The following is a 20,027-nucleotide window of genomic DNA, read 5'->3' as shown; positions in this document are numbered from 1 at the left end:
ATGCTACAGCTGCTATTATAGGGAAGTGTGAGGTGATGAAAACGGTAGAAAAGGCAAAATACATAAGCAAAAGGTCACACAGATAAAAATGTTCAAGGAGGAGCTCTGCTACAACAGCTTATCCCCATGACACAAAGACCACAACTAAAGGACAGTTTGGTGGAGAGCAATTTATGCCTACAAAGGCAACTTCTTCATTCCCAGAGTTATTACTTTATAGGTAAAATGGAGTTTTTTTGTGGTTAAAGACTCAGTTTAGTACATTTGAGGTACTCTGCTGCTTTTGTACAGCACGCTGTACAAAAGACAACTGGAGAAAACAGAGAAAGGATCAGTTATAAAAACCACTAGGCTATTATCGAAGAAAAACCTTCTTTAGCAGAGCTGCATAATATCAAACCAGAGTTACGCTAAGTTGCAGCCTCTTCACCTGTCACCAGGCTAAGGAAAACACACCAAGACATCAAGACAGGAATCCAGAGGCAGGCTAACAGCAGACTTGAGGACAGAAAGACAAGAGGCAGCGTGCCTCCAGAGTCTCCCGACCCCCTTCACTGACTGCTTTCCACAGCTGACAGGAGACAGTTACCTGAATCAGTGCAATCAGAGGTGAAATGACAATGGTGATGCCCACTGCCAGAACTGCAGGAAGCTGGTAGCACAAGGATTTCCCTGCCCCTGTGGGCATGCATACAAAGACATCCTTCTCGCCTGCAAAGACAACAGAACAAAGCTCAAGGCTACTGAGTGGTGGCGAGTTCCCAGGGCTCTGTCTGGAGGGGTGGGCACAAAGGCCTGTAATCTGTGAGAAAAGGCGTATCTGTGCGTGTACCTTGTGGCATACCAACAAAAGACACCTCATTTTAGGTTCTAAAAGCATCATAATACTTTGTATGCCTGCAATGGTTTCCTTCAAAGAATCTCTAATCACTTTTTAAACATTATGAAACAGCCTTACCTAAATACCAGAAGTTACCCAGAAACCAAGATAAAAAGGAGTTAAACAACTGGTCCATGCTCATGCTAATTCTCTTCCACATGAGCTGCTTTCATTTGTCTTACAGCCCTCCAGTTACCAAACCACCAGTCCCAGGGCAGATCTGTATCACACCCTGTGAAAGCTTATCCCAAGAAGTAAATCCCAACCACACAGGCAGTATTATTCAGTAACTATCACCATGCTAAGGAGCACCCACTTCCCGTCAGGGAGATGCCAACGCATACAGCGTTAACAGGCAGAGCCACCCTGCTCACAGAACACTGCTTTTGGCCAGTCTGTTACCAGCAGCACAACTGCTGGAGACGAATGAAAACTGTAACTGTGTCCTGCACGCTGGGTTTGGTGCTGTTCTGGTTTGCATCATGAGACCTGCGAGGAGAATGGACGGCCAGCAGCCCGTGTGTGCGTGAGCTGCCTGCCGAACCCGCAGCGGTGTGCTGGTGGATGCGTTAACACCAGGAAAAATGTGCGTTTCTGGTAACATCCACGTGACTCGCGGATATAAACCTTACCAGAGAACTAAGTCTTCTGCTGGTACCACCTGTGTCTAACGCCATTACAGTAAGGTTTACCCTGCAAGAATGTGAGTGCAAATAGGTTCAACCTCATCTGGCCACAGGCTGGCAGACACCTCTAGATCAGATACCGGCACCACCAGACCTGAACGTTACCTGTACTGTGTTTGATGCAACCACGTTCTTACAAAACACGTGCAAAGGAGCGCAGGTAGGGCGAAGCCCTGCTCGGGGAGCTTCGATTACAGCTCGGCCACAGGAGCGACCTCGGAGGGCTGGGGCCCCGTCTCCTCAGAGAGAAGGCTCCCGGCTCCTGCAGACCCTGCAGCCGCCGCCCCTCACCTCTCACCACCGCCATGGTCGCGCTCTCCTGAAGCGAAGTCTTGAAGGCCTCAAAGCCGAACACCTTCCTCAGCGCCTTCCGCGCCCTGCCCTCCGGCCCGGGGGCGGCCGTGCTGCTCATCGCGGGGGCGCTGCGGGCGGGAGAAGCGGCAGTGACCGCCCCGCTCCCCCTGAGGCGAGCCCCCGGCCCTCCCCTCCTCCTGCCAGCGCCCCCGGCCCACTTTCCCCCTATTTTTTATTATTATTTTGGGCCCCCCCCCCCCAGGCAGCTGCCCCTCACCCTTAGGGCTCTAGGGCTCGTTCCTGACGGGACAACCGCCGCCCCCCGGCTGAGGGGGCTCAGAGCCCCTCTCAGGCCCCCCCCCCACCCCTCAGAGCTTCCCCCCTCAGGGCCCCCCCGCCCCTCAGGGCCCCCCCGCCCCTCAGAGCCCCCCCCGCCCCTCGGAGCCCCCCCCACCCGCTCAGCGTCCGCCAGGCGCTGCCCGCGGCGCCGCGCGATGACGTCAGAAGCCGCTCTTAAAGGGCCAGCACCCCCAAAAAAATAAAACACTCCCCCCCCAAACAAAAAACAACCCAGCGCACCTCCGGCCCTTCTCCTCATCCCCCAGCCTCCCCCCGGTGCCTCGCTCAGGGGTTTCGTCGCCTCGCTCCGAGCCTTCCCCCGGGCGGCCGCGGCCCGGTGCCGGCAGCGGTAGGAGGGCGCCGTTGCTGTGGCGACGCCGCCGCTCGCGTCACGGGCGCGCGCCGGAAGCGCGGCGGGGCCGGGCAGAAGATGGCGGCGGCGAAGCGCAGCGTCCTCTCCTCCCTGGCCGTGTACGCCGAGGACTCGGACCCGGAGTCCGACAGCGAGGCCGGGCCGGCGGGCGGCGAGGGGGCCGCGGGTGAGGGCGGGCACGGGCTGAGGGCCGCGGGTGGGACCCGGGGGGGGGGGTCCCTCGTTGCCATCTCGCCTTCCTCGCGGCTCGGTTGTTCGTTGTCTTTGTCTTTATTTTGGCCTTTTTTTTTCCCCCTCTCTGCCCTCTCCTCGCAGGAGAGAAAGGCGGGCTCGTCTCCGTCGGGTACGGGGAGGACGACTTCACGCGGCTGGACGGCGATGAGGAGGGCTACGAGGAGGAGGACGAGGAGACCAGCAGGCAGTCAGTAAGTACCCCCGGCCCCTCAGCGCTCACCCGGCCCCACACCAGCCACAGACCCCCCCTGTGGCCTCCAGCACCTTCCAAATGTTTCCGTTCACTCTGCTGTCAAGGCAAATGCCTTCTCCTTGACGCCCAGCATCTTTCGGTGCAGGTCTTGTTGCTCGTTACTAACCCATCGATGCTCTTTGACTCTTCCGTGGAAGATTGTCATGAGACACGCAGCTCCTCCTTCCGCAGAGTTAGCACACGTGGAAATGCTGTCAGAGAAACGTGCTGGTGCATGGGCAGCTGGATAACCAAAAAGAATAAAGTTCTGTGATGTCCTAAATTATTCTTTTATGTCTAACTCAGCTTACTACATCTGGTTAACTTGATGTAGTGGTGTCTTGTCTAGGCTTGAGTGGCTTTCATTTGTCGTAGGTGCATGGCATGTAGATAATTCCTCCTGAATACCTAGGCACTTGGTGCATTGTCAGGCAGGGCACGTAGCTCCCTGCATCTGAGTGCAGCTATAACATACTAAAGGATAAATGTTTCTGTGTCTGAAGTAGCAAAGCAGTAAGTCTTGGGAAAATGCAGGGAGGTTCTCTTCTTTCTCATCAAACTTTTGCTTACCTCCACGTTGATGTGTTGGCCCTGCTCAAGTTTTTTGGCTACTTAGTACAGGAAGGAAATAGCGTTACTACAACTTTTTCTTAATGAAAAGTGCGTTAGTTCATTCTCATACAAGACATTCACTGTTCTTGCTATTTGCTTCCCCAAGTAGCAGACAAGAAACTTGTCTATTTTTTCTTTTTTTTTTTTTTCTTCTGCCTCTAACTGGAAGAGGTGCAAGTAAGAGCATTCGGGGTCAGCGTCTGGCTAAGCCAAGTAATGACGCTTTTCTACTGCTTTAGTCATTCTCCTGTTTATATCCAAAGCTTGGAGACTCTTTCAATAAGATCTCTCTGTTTTAAAGAAGGTGGTAGTTGTGATCCAGTGTTTGTTGACACCTACATGTGTAAATGGGGTAGACTTTATTGCACACACAATTTTCAGTGTAAGTTGCAGTCATCTATCATCTGGGAGGTTCCAGGTGTCATTCAAGTAACGGCGATTGGTTTAGGCACTCTGGTGTTTAGCCAGTGGATCTTGCACTTATTTTCAGTTACTGTGCAAATGAAGGCAGGTTACAGAGGGTACGTTCTCTCTAGTCTCATTGCAGGACAGCAACATGCATTTTTTTATATTCTTTGACCAGAATTGTGGGCGTCCTTAATTGATCCTAGCACCGGTCTTTCTTGGTTATGAGCTGTTTTTAGAAAGCAGTGCAAATTGGTTTCAGGCTGTCTTGGGTTTTTATCCAAACAACTTTGTACTTACATTATCTGCTTTAACTATAACTGAAAAGCCTTTTTTTCAAGGGCAGTTTCAGTAATGTTTTTTTGTTATTGTTGCTGTTATTTCTGAGATGTCTTCTAGTAGGTTAGAAGGTTTTTGGAGCTGTTTCCGTTAAGTGTCTGTATCATGAGTGATTCAACCTGTTCTTTCGTTGAAAATTGCTTATCTTTTTACTATGAGTGGGAGCATGGATGGGAGGGAAATGTTATATGTGATCAAGTACCAAGTAATTTGGTACTATGGTTCTTTTTTTGGTTATACACTTACTCTTATTAACCTTCGAATTATTGGCACACATGCGTGTTTTAGGAAGGTACACTGGGGAGCAGCTGAAGTGAAGGAGTTTGGTGTGTCACTTCTGTGGGATATGCATGTTAATTCAGGCAATTAAAACTTACTGACATTATTGTGTGATCATCCTCTAGCTTGCCTTGTCAGAACTTGCTTGTGTGCTAATACCTAGAGGTGGACACTTCATTGTAAGCCCTTCTTTCAACTGCATGTTATCACCTCACTTCTTTTTTGTTTTTCCTTTGGAAGCTGAAACACCAAATTCTTGTTTTGGGGTCAAAGTTGAAATTGAGTGGCAGAGTTTGGAGGACAACCCATTCTACTGAGTTGTGTGAACAAGCAAAACTTGTTTTCTGCTCCTCAAACTTGTTTTGAACCCAGAGTATGTATGTATGCCTAGAAGCATACCTAACTCTAGGATCCCCAGCGAAGTAGCTCATGGGGCAGTGGAACAGTAGGTTTACTTACCAGTTTTGGATCAAAGCTGTATGTTACGTCTCATATGGTACAGAATTTTTCTTAAAGCTGAGTCAGTATTTTAAGCTCTTGGGGAGAAATTTGCCCAGTTTTTCCGTTTATTCCTGGGTAGAAAACCGAATGGAGACAGGTACCTAAAACTAAAGTTAGTTAGAAAACTGAAGTTAGTCCGTTCCCTTCTGTGGAGGTTCGTGTCACCTGCAAGTGAGGCTGTGAGATCACTGCACAAGTAAGGAGAGGTGCGGTGTCACCTGGCATCGCAGGGACTTGTGAACTTGGTGCCAGGGCAGACCCTCAACAAGCCTGCATGTTTGGTTGTATGGCAGGCACGCCGTGTGTCCTGTTTGTGTTGCTGATGTATGCTTGGGAGAGTAATGGGCCTTACAAACGCTGCTTTCTGCGAGTACCACTAAACAGGGGCGAGTGCAAAGCCCCTGCCCGCCAACTGGAAAAAGACAATTATCAATGAATGCTTTTTTCCGCAGTTTTTTTGCTTCTTATTGTTTAGCTCTGCACACTCAGGAGCTGCATGAGTTTTGCGGAGGACGTCTTCTACTGAGAGATGCTTTTGCCTTAAAAGGGAAACAAAAAAACCCTACAAATACACTTCTTTTTGTGACTGTAGGGCTTGTTTTCTGGTCCTAAGTGGGTGGGGCAAAGCTAACTTCCATTCAAAGGGTCTTGGACTGCTGCTGGGCTGCCAAGCACAAGCCCTTTGCTGTAAGTGCAGTTACTTGCCAAGCCTGCTCTTTAAGCTTAATCCTGTAAATTCTTGTCTTGTAGGAAGATGACGATTCAGAGACTGAAAAACCTGAGGCTGGTGACCTAAAGGTATTTGGAAGTGTGGTGCGGTGGGGGAGGGAAAGCTCAGTACAAGAGGAATAAGTCTTAACAGCATGGCTTTGGTTTTCATTTCTGATCTTCTGTAGCTAGTTTTGTACATTCCTTTTTGTAGCTGTAATGTGATTTCTGACTTGAGTTTCTGGCTTCTGCCAAAGGTAGTTAGCCAGGTAGGCTATGGACTGAATAATGATCAAGATCTGTGTTCATGAACTTAAGTCTTCTTGTGAATTAGATCTGAGGTGGGTTTTCTGACAGCATCTTGTCTATTTTGCAGTGATCTGGGAGACGTAGCATTCACTACAGAATTCTGTTATGTCTGACCAGCATCAGCTGAAAGACTTTAGTTAGAACAACTTAATGAATAAGTGATCTTATGTTCCTAGAATTCATGAAACATGTCAAAAGGTATCTCCCTCTCTCTATCCTTCTAAATGAAATTGTTTTGTAAAGACTGTGTTCAAATTTTTTTTAAAAAAAAGGTGGTAAGATCCCCAGATAATTATCATAAATAGTTAAAATAATCTTTATCCTGAGGTTACATCTTGTTTCTGCTCAACGTGTTTAGCAGCATGTAGGAACATACGTCAGGCAAAAAAAAACATGGAGAAAAGCCATGTACCAAATCCATTTGAAACTTCATAGAGATGTTCTCAATTTTCTCTGTCAGATCAATCCCCAATGTAATATAAGCAGTTGTGTGGGATACAGAATGAATGACAATTGAAAAGGCCTTTATTTTATCCAGTAGCTTCCTGAAGGATGCAGACGATCTCCGAGTTCTACTTAGGAATCCAGAGGGCCATGTAGCAAGCTGAAATTCTGCAGAGCATGTGAATTAGCTTAGGGCTTTTGTGGAACCATGAGAAGGCAAATGGATGTGTTTAGCTATCCTGCTTAAATGAGATTTGTAGCAGCACCCTCTTCCAGTTTCCGCAACACTTGTGTGGGTTTACAGTGACAGGCAGAGCTGAATCTTGGCCGCTGTACTGCGCTTGGTGAGGTCTCTTGCATACACGTGTGAAATATCTTGTGGTGCCCTTGGCACAGAAGTAGGAGGCACTTGGAAATGGAATGTATTGTCTACTTCCCTTGTTGTAATGAAAATAAATTATTGTTTGTTTTGTTTTTTTGGGGGGGGGTTTCTTGGAAGAGAGGAAAGCCGTCTCATTTTTATCCCTCTCCTACTCTTAAATTTTTACATTATGCCTGGTTAAGCATGCTAGCAAAATGCTTCTGTTAAAAAAAAAAAAAGCTAGATTCAAATAAGTATTTTTTTACACCTGTTAAAAGACAAATAGATGGGTTTCTCTCAAATGAGATTTGTGGTGTATATCATCATAATGAGCGTTACGAGGGCCCTGTTGCAATTGTTTGCATTTCTGCCTCCTCTAGAAGGACTCTAGGACTTCAGGACAATGTAGAAGAAGTCTGGCAGCTAGAGAAAGGACAAAAAAAATCAGACTAGAGTAGTTCTCGTCTGAGTAAAGATGGAAATCTTCCAGCTGGGTTGTGGCTACTGCTTTAATATGTTGTTGATGTTTCATGTTAGCTTATTTAAAAAGCTTCTTGATTTCAGTGAGTTCTACATGCTACCATACAGATGCATTTTTCCCTTCTGAAGAGGAACTCCGTGTGGCTACAGGGCAGCGTCACAGCTTCAGTGGGGAAGCAAGAAACTACCTTAAAAGAACTTGGTATCTTGAGTGCATTCTGAAATAGGAACTCCACAAGAGCTGAAGTGATCATATATGAATTGTTCTTTGTTCAGAGAGAAACATTTCCAGGTTTTTATGTATTGTAAAGATGTCGGAAGAAAAGGCTGAACAGATTGTAAAAATGACAGTAAGTAGAATGGGCATCTTTCCTCTCAGCTTCTTGAATTCGGAATGTTCTTATTCAGCACAGACATGCCTGAGTAGAAACAGGCAGTTCAGGTAACAGCATTCTTAGTAGTTAACAACAAAAGATGTAGGTGAACTGAAGTGGTAGAGAAAAACAGTTATTCAGACCATAACTGGACCACTTCTGCTTCAGTGTAAAGTTACCAGCTGTCAAGCTGGTGGTACCTCCCTTACAAAACTAGCTAAAATTGATTGTAGCTTTTGGCCTTCACAGATATAAATAAAACACAATTCCTTCCATCTTATCGTGGCATGGAAAGTGGGCATTTGAGAAGAATACCAGGGAGGCAAATCTGAACATCAGAAGTTTCAGACTTTTATGTCATCCTCAATAGTTGTTTTTAAATGTAGGTGAAAAAGGCAGTAGCCTCCTTTGCTATGTAGTACGCTGCAAGGCAGCCCAGCGCTGTGCTGGTAACGGAGCAGGAGTGTTGTTGGAAAGCATCATACGGGGCAGTGATGGGGTTGCACTAGCCATGCTGTTAAGAAATTCACTTGGGATGGGGGAGGATGGAACATTAGTGTAAAAGCAGCTTTACTCGGAGCAGTAGTAGATGTTTCCTATCCTCCTTTTCCACCAAGTGGCAGTGTTCTCCTGGTTCCTTCCTCATTGCATTGAGCTTGCGGTATCTGAAAATTAGAGAGTAAGAGTTGTAGTTACTCTAACTTAGACACTTGATTAATTTGAAATTTTACTTTGGGGTAATATTTCTTTTTGTCCCAGCTGAGGGCTGTAACTCTTCTTCCTCTATCAATTTCATTGCAAGATGTCAAAGACCTGGGAACAAGTCTCAGTAGCTGGCGTGGACATCGTATATGTGGCCGGGTTGTTTCCAGGGTCTGAACCTGTGTGCAGTCCTTCAAAATGCATGACTGAGATAAACCCACTGCAAATGATCAGTTACTTACGGTCTTTTCAAGCCCTGAGTATATATTCAGTTTTTTTCTAGTGTTTGCTTCTCTGGATGTGTGTTGAACGAACTATTTTGAGATTCTCATTTGAATAATTCACCAGGACACTGCGTATGGAGAAGGAGTTCCCTCGTTGCTGGTGCATCCCATGGTTTGGCCTCATTCTGCGGTTGGACAGTAACAAACACAAAACCTCCAGAAATTTCAGCTGGTGCCAGTTGTGGATATAGGCTGAGGTGACTAAAAAGGGGAATGATGTGAAAACTGGCAGTGACAATTATAATAGTAAAGTGGTGGTGGGGATAGTGGAATTTGTGGCCTGTCTCATAGCTCCAAGGGGGAGATGTTTTTCTACTCCACCCTACGGTATTTAAAATTACCTCTGTTTTTTAATCTTGATTCCAGGGAGTATGCCCTTATTGATCTTGAAAGCACGTCTGTCTGTCCTTACAGCCTTTGTTCCTCACTAGAGATAAAGGCAGTATAAAGGGCTGGATGGGACTGCAGTTCTCATGATCTTTTTTTTTTTTCCTGCTTAGCAGCAAGTCACAATCAGCATTTTAACTTGAAAAGCTTATGTCTAACTGCTGTGTTCTGTCTATCCTCAAAGAGTCAAGTGGAGATTTACTATAAATCTGTTTGGGGGAAAGAGGTATAGAAGAATATTTAAATTTCATCAGTCATCTGGAAGTGTTCTTCCAGAACTAGCCCATAGGATTCTCTGTTACTGAGCACCTGTGAGACAGTCTCAAACACTGTATGTTTATAACCAAAAAAAATTGTCCTCTTTAAGTAGTAAAGTAAAATTTCTTAACATCCTGTGACTGTTTGAGGTACTTCATGGACCCTTGGAAAATGGGAGATTCAAATCTAGGTAAAACTAATTGATCTTCCACATTTGACTCTGGGAGGATGTGCTCAGACTCTGAAGCAGAACATGTTCGTTAGTAACCAACATCACTTCAGTGGTCCCTGCTTTTAGCATTAAATAAGCAGTCACAAATTGCAAACAAAGCTATTGTCTTAAAGGGATTTCAGAAATAAAGCTTTCTTGCTTAGAAGGGAAAAGAAATGGTGAACAGCAGCTGCTGGCAGAGGATTGATGTTAAGATGGAATCTCACAGCCCGGATGGAAACTTTATGTTCTTTCCTCAGATGATGGAACCGTGAGTACAAAACAAAGGACACTGAAAATATCCGAAATTCGGTGTTCTGGTAGCGGTGTTGGTTTGGAATGAGGAGGGTTAAAGGGCTCTGCAGTGTGTGCAAGTTGCTTGGGCTCCTGCCAGCAGCTGGCTATGGTTACAGCCTTGATGCAGTAACAAGATACCAGCCTTCAGAGCTCACTAAATGGACCAGCCCTGCAGGAAGAAGGAAAATGAACCTTAAATGAAATATTGACCTTGTGCTCCAAGTCTCACCTGAGGGATTCTGTACTTCATGTTGTAGGGCTGGATGAATAACAGATTGCAGGCGTTGATCGAGCCCAGCCCTTCAGCTTGGCCGACTGGAGTTTTCACAGGGGGAATCATTAACTCTTGAGCTTTGATTGCAGACTAGCCCGCACAGGAAAGCTGATAAATATTGACACTCCCTTTGCAAGTGAATGCCTGACGCATGGTAACAGTTCTTGAAAGCAGTGGCTTTCAGAAGTAGCTCCGTTTTCTGGTTTTGTTTCAAGGGTCCCCCTGCATCCTTGTGGCATTGTAGTGAGAGGCATCCAAAGGGGGAGCTAGTAGAAAGGTGTTAAAGTTTCAGAAGAATGCTGTGTTTCCGAGCATGTCTAAGTACCAGTTTTTGGTAGTCATCGGAGCTGGTTAGCTCTTATTGATCCACTCAACCTGTGAAAGAATTTCCGTGTGTTGTGGTGCATAGATGTGCACTAATACTTAAGTGGAGGCTTTTGATTGTGATGTTTATTTTGCCTGCCCATTAACCTGTTTGTTTAAATACCAAAATTATCTTGATTTCAAGTAAAGGCGATAAGGGATAAGAACCAGTAAATGGGGGATTGTTCAGTAATGTAGTCCCAGTAAGTCACTCTTATTTTGATAAGGCGTTTTTAGCTTTTCTGTATTCAGCATTCATTCATCAAGCCAGATTCTCAAAAGATGTCTGAATCTACTTAGTTACTTTTATCTTAATGTAACTTTTGCTCTGAAGAAGGAGGGAAAAAGTGTATTTGGGAGAAGTCGTATCAATAGAGAGCTGTTGTTATATTTAGATATTCCACTGCAAACCCTAAAAATGGAGCTGGCCTTAGTAAACTTTAGAAAATGAGTTGGAATTGTTTACTTTGGTGGTGGCAAAGTATGAAAGTTGCTTAGGAAATACCAGCCCTTGATGCATTCAGCTGCTGAGAGGGAATCCTAAAAATTCTGCTTAGAATATATTTAAGGTCATCTGACTGAAGAACAAGCATTAAAACTACTGTTCTGCCCCAAACCAGTACGCTCTCGATGGCTGGAGGGGCTGTATATTATTCGTCTTGCAGTGGCTGGATCTGGTAGGATATAACCACTTTGTAAATGTGCTGTAGAAAGGCACTCCTAATGTCTCATCAAAATCAAAAAATAATTAAAATCATTATGTTCCCCTGCCCTCCCTTCTCTTGGCATTTTGACACTATCTGGGTTAGTGTTTTGGCCTCTGACGGACAGAACTGGCAAAAGAACAGCCGTACTTTAAAAATGCCCTTGGGTTATGCATGGCTGTGCTAGGTGCCTCCACGCAGTTTTCAGGGCTGGAGTTAAGGTTAGATCTCCAGTGGCTCGTTTCCTACTCATTTCTGTGCCTGTGAGTACAGCCTGAAGCTGCGAGTGATAAGCTGTGCAGTTATTCTGTGCTCAGTTTTCCTCCTAATATACTTCTGCAAAATGCTCTCTGCGCTTCCAGCTCTGCATACTTTCCCTCGTTTTGGCACGCTGTCTTCCAGAAAGTTTGGCAGTTCAGCAGGCAGCATTACATGTGGGAAGCCTTTAGGGGGGAGTAGAGTTAACTCAGCCTCTGAAGCTGTCCTCTGTGCCATTAAAATGAGTGTTCAAACATTAAAACAGCTGATACCTCTCCTGCTTCCCGCTTTTAACCACGTGGCTGACCTTGGTTGATGCCAGAGCGTAGTATCAGCAGCAGGTAAATGGCTTTGCATGCAGGAAACATAGTAAAGTTCAGCATCTTTGACTTTTTTTTTGTCCCTTTCCCTTGTGTACTTCTGTGTCTCCAGCTCTCTCCGCCTGAGAGGGAGATAGATCACAGCATCGTTGGTCTTCAGAGCTGCCTTACCTACTTCAGAGCTGCTGGCTTCAGTCCAGCTCGTGAGCTGTTTGGGAGATGAGACATGTCCACGGACATGCTTGTTCCTTCCTCCCCGCCAGGCATACGTGCTGCGGCAGACTCCTCGCTCCCTGCAGTACTAAATACCACAGATTATTGACACAGGTGTGGCTTGCTTTTCTCCAAAGGAAGAGCCAGTTTTTTTTCTCTTTGCCTTTAAACTTGAAGAAAAGTCCTTTCTGGAGCTGCTTCCCATTGCATATTTCACCTGATAAAGGTCTGAGTTCTTCAAGTCCAGTTCTGTTGTGTTGCAATTATTTCTGTCTGCTGTACTGAAATAGCCTGTTCTGAGCCTGCACGTTGGCGCTTGTCAGAGCGAGAGTCTGAACAGTCAGCACGGATGGAGGATTGCCTCAAACACCAACAAATAGCAGAAAATTGCTCCTTCCAGCCTCCCTGTTCTCAGTACAGAAGGCTGGAAATCTGCTGAAGCTCCATGGGATCTGCTCATCCCAAGGAGGATGTTTTTATACCCGGCCTCTACTCCAGACCCTTAAGAAGAATTTTCAGTAGTATGTACCTGGGAAGAAAGCTTGTGCAGGAAGTTGTCTCAGCTCTTTTGAGCCTTTTGCTCGTTGCTGTTGAGGTTTAAGACTTCTCACAGTCCAGCTTCACCTTTAGCTTTGTTTGGCATTGCAACAATCTGTTTATTTTTTTTAAATAAATCAGGGTAGCTTGACACCTCAAACCATGTCATGTGGTGCTGATACTTGACCTCTGAATTCCTGTTCCACTGTAGGAAGCAAAAGTGACTTGAAAGCAGAATTAACGGGCTCTGCAGATGAAGAAACCTCTCCCTGGACCTTGGTGGCTTCTGGTGGAGCCTGCCGGGAGCTGTGCTGGCTGCTCTCAGTGTGGCAGCTGGTAGATGCTGTTCTGCTCTCGGGGGCTGCACAATCTTCATGTAGGTCGCTTTGCACGCTTGCACCAGTGTGTCCTGGTCGGTGTTTGTGCTGTGGAGAGGTCATATTATATGGTCTTGTAATAAAGTGTATGCACAGGGTGATCTGGAAGCATTTAGCCTAGCAGCAGTCCCGATGGGAGTGAGGTGGAGGAGAGAAAAGGGGCAGCACGCTGAGGCATGTGGCTGTGGGGCCAAGCATGGTAGCGAGGCAGGCATTATTAATTGTCCCTCAGCATGGAGAACGGGAGTCTTGGCACACGGTTCCTTGACTGGAAATTACTTCTTGCATATCTTTGTCAAATATTGAGCTAGCATATGTCAGGTGAGTGCAATCAGGTTTCAAAGAAGTTATTTAAAGGCTTTTATAGTATGAAAGCTTCTTTCTTCTAAATAATTTTCTCACTGAAACGTTTTGCCAGATCTTGGTGTTTTTCAGTGTTTTTTTCAATAGAACTGAAATTAACTGAGGGAGTATCTTTAGACTTAATTTAGCTTAAAAACTAAGAGGCAGCGTCAGCTACGCATGTTCTTTGTTTTGGTAAGGATTAGATAAGGATTTAAGAAGGAATGTCTCAGGAGTTGACTCTTTCTTGTCTTGTTCTTCCTTTCCTCATTTTGCCCGTGACAATAATATCTCAAAATAGGTTTGTACAGGCTGTACATAGGCTTCCCTGAAGATGAATGCACCAGTTGATTCCCATAGGTGGCTTATTTCTAAGCTGCTGTGCTGCTCTTGCTATCTGGATCGTGGTGCCTGCAGCTTTTTCTTAGTTAAATTTCTTATCCTGTGCTGGGCAGTTTGCCTGGAGCTATGTATCAGAGTTGGCAAACAGGATATGGCTGTAGGAAATGGGCTTATTTCAAGCTTTCTCTTGGGATTCTCCCGTCTCACAATACAAAAAAACAAGGGGGGGGGGGGGAATAAAAGTGCTGTACTTCAGTTCTCTTACTTTCTCTTCCCCCATACTGAGTACACGTTGCATCTACTCTGGTTGTCCTCTGCCTAGGAGCATGTCAACATTGAGCAAGTCTGGTGAGCGAGAGATAGAAAGCTCTTGTCATGTACTTCTAATATTAAATGAGAAGTTTCTGGTGTTCTCTACCTATGGGCACTCCTGATGCTTGTAGAACATAACTGTTCCTTTAAAACAAAAACAAAATCCCTCTTTAAAAACAAACAACAACAACAAAAAAACCACACACAAATACACATTATCCAGAGACTTTTCTCTTGCTTGCCTACGTATGAACATTTCACCTGCTTGCTCTGACGAGGCCATCTTCACTGTCAGCCTCGACAACTGTCAAGTGTTCTAAGAATTTGTGCAGTTAGTTTCTTTCCATCATTCTCAGCCAAGTAAACGTTGTTGATATGTTAGGACTACAGGACAGAGTCTGAATTGGAGATAGGAGGGGAAAAATACAAAAATTCCTGGCAGTAGTTCAGATGAGGGAAATCCACTCTAACAACTGTTGCAGCAGCAGGTCCACTGGCTAGTGATGGAGGGACTGCACTGAAAAATCCTCTGCATCAGTATCTTCAGACTTGTCCATCGTGACAACAGTGTGACTGGCCTACACGTTCTGTGGGTGTCAGTCTAAATTGTTAAATTTCTGTGTCTACGTGCAAGCAATCAGGTGAAGTAGTTGGAGAGAAGAAATTCTGCGATGCAACAGCAACACCTCTGAAAAAAAGAATGTTGTTGAGGTGTACTGTGGAAGCTTCCTAACTACACTTTTTTTTTAATATGATCTGCAAGTGGGTGGAAGAAGGGAGCTGTAGGGCTAGTTGGCTGCAAGTCTGGGAAAGCAATGGAGTGGTGGTAAATCTGGCATCAGTGTCTCCATTTATTTTTTTTACAACTTGTAACTTAAAACAATCGGCTTCTGTTTTTCCCGTCTTTTCTGCCTCCCTGCACAACCATTTCTTCTTGTAGTTTGTTAGTGCAGGTGTACTTCATATGCAAGTGCTTCTATGAGAAACTGAAGGTTGGATTTGTACCCTTTGGCAACAGTGAATGCCAGCAGTTATATCCAATGTGAGCTTTGTACTGGATTTATGGATCTTGTTTCAGGAAGGATTTAGCAGGCATTGTTGTAAGTCAGTCCATTCTTTCCATTAAATAAAGCTGTTCTGGGCAAATCTTTCCAAACGTGAATTCATCAGTCTCAGATTCATATTGTTTTTGTTTCCTTCCGTTAATCTGTGTTCCACACTGCGAGGATTGTGTTTGCTTGTGTTTCTTTTCCATGGAATCTGAGTAGAGGCTGGTTTTTATGTAACTGAATGGAAACACTACAACTGAAATGATGGTCTGTATTTCACCTTTCTGAGGTGAAGTCTTAAGCCAAAATGCATTGCTCTCCGTACGAGCAAATACACACACACACACACACACTTTCAGCTTGCTGTTCTTCCTTAACTGATTATAATACATGAACATGTTATAATACCTAACTTTCAAACTGGGTTCATGACAGCCAGGCTCTTACAGGCGGCATTGTCTTGCCCAGGGCTTGAAGCATTTGTCCGGGAGTAGAGGTGGCAATGGAAAAGCTTTACCTGATTGTAGATGGGAATAGCAATAGAACATCTGCTTTATGCTGTAGGTGAGGTGATATCTAAAGTGTGCTGAATCACTCTTAGAAGCACAGAAATTGTGATTTATCTTGGTGGTCCAGATGTTTTTTTAATACCTTGTTTTTATCTTCAGCAGTTTATGTTCTTCAGAGGTTGCCCTTTGTTAATGTCTGCATCAGGGGGAGGGAGTCTGTCTTCTGCTTGTCTTGCTGTCCTTAAGTCCTCTTCCAGCTTGGATCTGAACTTCTACAGCATCCCTTGACTCATTTCAGTCTGTTGATGCAAGGCTGCCTGCCTTTAGGCCCTTAAACAATTGATCTTGTGAAATCCAGGTTGCAAAATAAATAGCAGCCAGAAAATCAACTTGCTGAGTACATGAAGAGTGGAGTGCAGTACTGCTTTTTTTTTTTTTTTTAACTTATTCTGGCCATTCTTAGAGGCTATCGTATAACACTAGATGGGATAAAGTGGCTAGAGAAAAAGAATAAGCAAGGAACTTTTTTTTTGCATGAGTTTTGTATTTCAAAATGTTAGAGAGAATTTTTAATATAACTGATGTGTCCAGGCTGACTTTGTGCAAGTAGCAAGAGCCTGGCTGCATAAGTCAATTCAGAGACACTCCCATGCAGCCTTTCAGAGGTTGGATTTGTGAAAACTGTGCGGTATTGGAAGGTGCCACTAGGGAAGTCTTAACCTTGTTATTTGTTATTTTTCACCGATCAGGATGCAAATGGAAACAGATCCATTAAGTAATGCCTGAAGCTCTGGGATACTTGAAGGCTGTAAGAGCTTACATATACATACTCTGATGGAGAGGTTTGATGTATTGTGCTTGTAACCTCTGCTTGTAACCACTCACCTGCTTGATTTTTGTGCTCTTCACGTGAGATACTGGTACATAGGAATGTGGGTGTTGATGTAGCAATCTACAAAAAGATCATCTTGTCCTGAATGGATTTAGATGATTTCCCTACTTTAAGTCCAGTTATATTCCAAATTTTCCATTGCTTAAATGCCTTGGTGTTCCTTTAGAAATTTCTTGTCTGTGTACAGAATGCCTTCCCTTTCACAGCTAAAACATAGTAATTGTGTAGTATTTATTGTACCTTGTTACCCCACTTGTTGATTCTCTATCTCGTTTAACCTCCTATTGGGTTAGAGCTGCAGAAAATGCTTGTTTGCAAATGCTATCTGTTCTAATCAATTCAGTGTGTTCAACATCTGTCTGAGACTTAAATTAGCCTAGAGGAATGTAGGGCATTGCTCGACTGAAGGTTTGACTGTCCTTAATTTCTGGTTCGTCAGTAGATGCTCAGAGGTTTGCACAAGACCTCTTAAATCTCGCATCGGCCGAACTGTACGTCTTCAGTCAAGCTGTTGGTACTTGCCTTGCCATAGTGTTGGACAGTAAACTGAGCAAATATGAACAAGCACGGGAGGAGGAGTCGGTCATCCCTTTGTTTTTGGAAGACATTCGGGAGGCTTGAAAGTAGTCCGACTTAATGAAAAGCTGTGTTGATGTCTTCAGCTCGTTAACGGCGGAGCAGTGGGTGTAGGTACACGGTAACTCATCAGTAAGCAAAATTCATATCCTTTGGGCAGCGAGGTGTGGTTATAATGCTAGTGAGCTTGTTTTCTTTTGCTTGAATGTAGCTCTAGGGTTTCTGGTGTCTTAGCTGTGTCCTGAGGATGTGGAGACTAGACTTGCTTGAGCGGCTGCGGTGAGACGGGTGTAGGCGATCAGGCGAGGTAGATGCACAGCGGTGGCTTTAGGATTGGCTTTATTCAGCGTGTTATAAATGGAGTGGACTCGTACTGTAGTTCTAGGATTAAAGGATACAGGTTAAAGTAAAACTTGCTTCTGGTGACAGGAAACATGTTGATGGTTCCAGAAATTCGTAAAACATACAATTAAACACATCTGACACTTCAGAGAGATGCTTGTCTAACGTAAGGTACGTACCAGGAGAGGTTTTGGCCATCAAATCATCTCTCAGAATATTACTGCATGTCTCCTGAGGGCTGTGTGCTTATGTTTGGTGCTGGTCCTGAACAGCTATAGGAGACTTGAAAGTGGGCTTCTGAAAACTTTGGAAATACAGCAAATGCCCTTGCAACCCCTGGCCAAATGAGAGGGCAGCCTTCTTGAGGGCACTTAGTACAGGTCTGAAGCTCCTGAGTTGGACTGTGCCACTGGGCTGCTTAAGTAATGCTTGGCACTTGGTCTCTTTGGGGATTTTTCTTTTGGATGATGGGAGGAGGGTTGGGCAGGGGAAGGTTACTGGAATAATAAGCACAGTGCTGCGTAAGCATCAAGAGGTGCTCAGGAACCTAGTCTTTTTTTTCCTCTTCTCTCAGTCCATTTAAAACAAAACTTTGAAAAGAAAGGACTGGGCAATGTGATTCAGAATTCAGAGTTGAAACAAAAGCAGTCACCTCCTTTCACCCCAACAATTTGTTCATTGTCTCAGACCAAGGTGAGAAACACTTTTAAGTAAATACCTAGCAAGTTCTCCGTCTGGAGGAGATAGAGCAGCCTTCTGACCTAATGTGTTTGCTGCCTGGTGAGTAACCGTATGCAACCTGGACATAAGTTTCTCACATCTGTAGCTCTATGAACTCTTCCAAGCTGAATACAACGCTTCCATACTAATCTGAATTTGTCCTCACAATCTGATAGCTACCACAGAATTGTCTCTGTTTCCCCGGTGGTAAACTGAGGCTCACCGTGTTACTGCCCTCTCGACGTGGCTGAGGCTCACCACGTTAATGCTGCATCTGGGTAGGTTTGTGGAGAGCACAGCCTGGATTCCCTGAATTCCTGCCCAGTGCTCTCACCAAAGAGAGCTCCTTATCTTGGCATATGCTTAATTTCCTGCTTTGAAATGTCATGCTTCAGTTTTATTTATTTTTTTTTCTGCTTGTCATTTCTGAGGACCCTGGGAGAAGAGGTGTTAATGCACTACATGGAGTGCGGTCGGAGCTGTTACACCAGGGCCTGTGCCTCACAAAGGGGCCTGGTGCCTCGCCAGCTGGCCGGCAGGGAGTTGCGTGTTCCTTCATGTACTTGATTTTCTGAAATAGCTTCAGCCTTTTTTATTTGTGATCCAAGTGTTCTTATGGAGAAACAGTGCTTTTTTCATGAATGACTATGAAAAATGCCACACAGCAGCTAGTGCCACACAAAGAATTTGTTTTTCTGCACCCTGAGGGCTCTGGTTTCTCCGGCAATCGGTGGCTTTTCACAACGAATTTGACGCAGCCTGTCCCCAGATTTGGCTTGGTGACCTTGCTCCTTTCTCCTCACCTTGGCCATCTCTCACCTGATTGGAAATGGAGGAAAGGAGGGGATTTAGAAAGCGGTTACTAAGCAGCAAGGAGGCAGCACTATGTCTGTGTCAGGTTGAATGAATAGCTTCTGTGTTCGGAGGCACTGAGGAATTTTGGACGCACAGTCCAGTGAGTCACAAAAAGTCTTTGGGAGGGAGGCAGGGGGAAGAGGACAATGTTAGGATACAGCTGATATTGTTTCAGAAACTTTATTTGTGTTGAACTTGATATTGCTTGTGGCTCCCTCGGGGTCTTGCAGAAGTACCAAAATATTTGAACATTAGTCTCAATATGGTGAAAGCGTATTTTAAAATGCCTTGTCCAACATAATGCTCCTGCTTAGCAGACTGCCACAAACATCTGCTGTGCTCCTGCAATTGAAGCTGCCTTAATTTATATTAGTATAACTGATGAGGGGTTGGCTGTGTTGAGAAAATCTCTGAACACAGTTTGCCCTAGAGTTCCTGGCAGAGCAGATCTGTATCGCTCCTGGAAAGTAGCAGCCAGGTGGGAGCATTCTTCCAAAATGGGAATACGGGCTCCACATCATCACCACACTCCTCAGCATTTTGGCTCTTAGAGGGTTTATCAGCCAAAGCCAAAGTGGCGAATTCTGTCATCACAGGTAACTGGCAGGCCCCTGCAGCTGGCGACCCCGCAGAGCCCTGGGTACCCACAGAGGGCTGCGGGCTCTGCGAGCGTTTCCTCTGTTCCTGCGTAACCCCAGGGAACGGATCCTGCAGGCCCTACTTAGAGACTGTCGGTTGCCTTTGGGAGGCATTCGCGTGGATTAAGAAGTTTGGGGGGGCTAGGTCAAGCTTGTTATTTAGCTATGTGCTAAAACACTGGCTCTCAGCTGGTGCCAAAGGCCAGCCACCAAAAATGAAGAATCTGTGGTTTGATCTATCTTGAGGAAAGGCTTCAAGCACGGCAATTTTTGTGGAATTCAAAAGGAGCTGAGTGTTCAGGACTCACAGAAACAAAGTCTTAATTCTTTCATTAAATTTAGACTCTAGCTTTGAGAGGAAATGGAGCATCCTGTTAGGCTTTGACTTTCCATGGTATGAACATTGCCCTATGAT

The 20,027-nt window shown here is 45.1% G+C and overlaps 2 protein-coding genes across 16 annotated transcripts in view; one reads left to right on the top strand and one right to left on the bottom strand.

The window, feature by feature from the left end:
* Nucleotides 1–2,572, bottom strand: part of RECQL5 (RecQ like helicase 5) — a 39,309-nt gene extending 36,737 nt beyond the window's left edge. For 5 of the 14 annotated variants that reach the window (XR_001206271.3, XR_001206273.3, XM_013179027.3 and 2 more), the window contains exons 1-2: nt 1,858–2,099; nt 590–711 (exon numbers count right to left, since the gene is read on the bottom strand). Coding sequence is in view for 10 of the 14 variants with exons in the window: in XM_013179027.3 (XP_013034481.2) it covers nt 590–711; nt 1,858–1,978 (243 nt within the window). In the remaining 4 variants the exon portion in view is untranslated. Of the gene's footprint in view, nt 1–589; nt 712–1,857; nt 2,100–2,137; nt 2,157–2,314; nt 2,390–2,439 lie in introns of those variants that run through there. The other 9 variants (XR_001206270.3, XM_013179028.3, XM_048064195.2 and 6 more) reach the window with 7 other exon arrangements.
* An 8-nt stretch (nt 2,573–2,580) lies between these two features.
* SAP30BP (SAP30 binding protein) overlaps nt 2,581–20,027 on the top strand; it is a 30,916-nt gene continuing 13,469 nt past the window's right edge. Inside the window, exons 1-3 of one of the 2 annotated variants that reach the window (XM_048064225.2) lie at nt 2,581–2,738; nt 2,888–2,997; nt 5,925–5,972. In XM_048064225.2, coding sequence (XP_047920182.1) covers nt 2,630–2,738; nt 2,888–2,997; nt 5,925–5,972 — 267 coding nt within the window. In that variant the 5' untranslated portion in view covers nt 2,581–2,629. The remainder of the gene's footprint in view (nt 2,739–2,887; nt 2,998–5,924; nt 5,973–20,027) is intronic. The other variant, XM_048064227.2, reaches the window with a different exon arrangement.

The sequence above is a fragment of the Anser cygnoides genome, chromosome 19, assembly GCF_040182565.1.
Source record: "Anser cygnoides isolate HZ-2024a breed goose chromosome 19, Taihu_goose_T2T_genome, whole genome shotgun sequence".
Classification (NCBI taxonomy): domain Eukaryota; kingdom Metazoa; phylum Chordata; class Aves; order Anseriformes; family Anatidae; genus Anser; species Anser cygnoides.
This window is presented reverse-complemented; position numbering and strand designations above follow the sequence as displayed.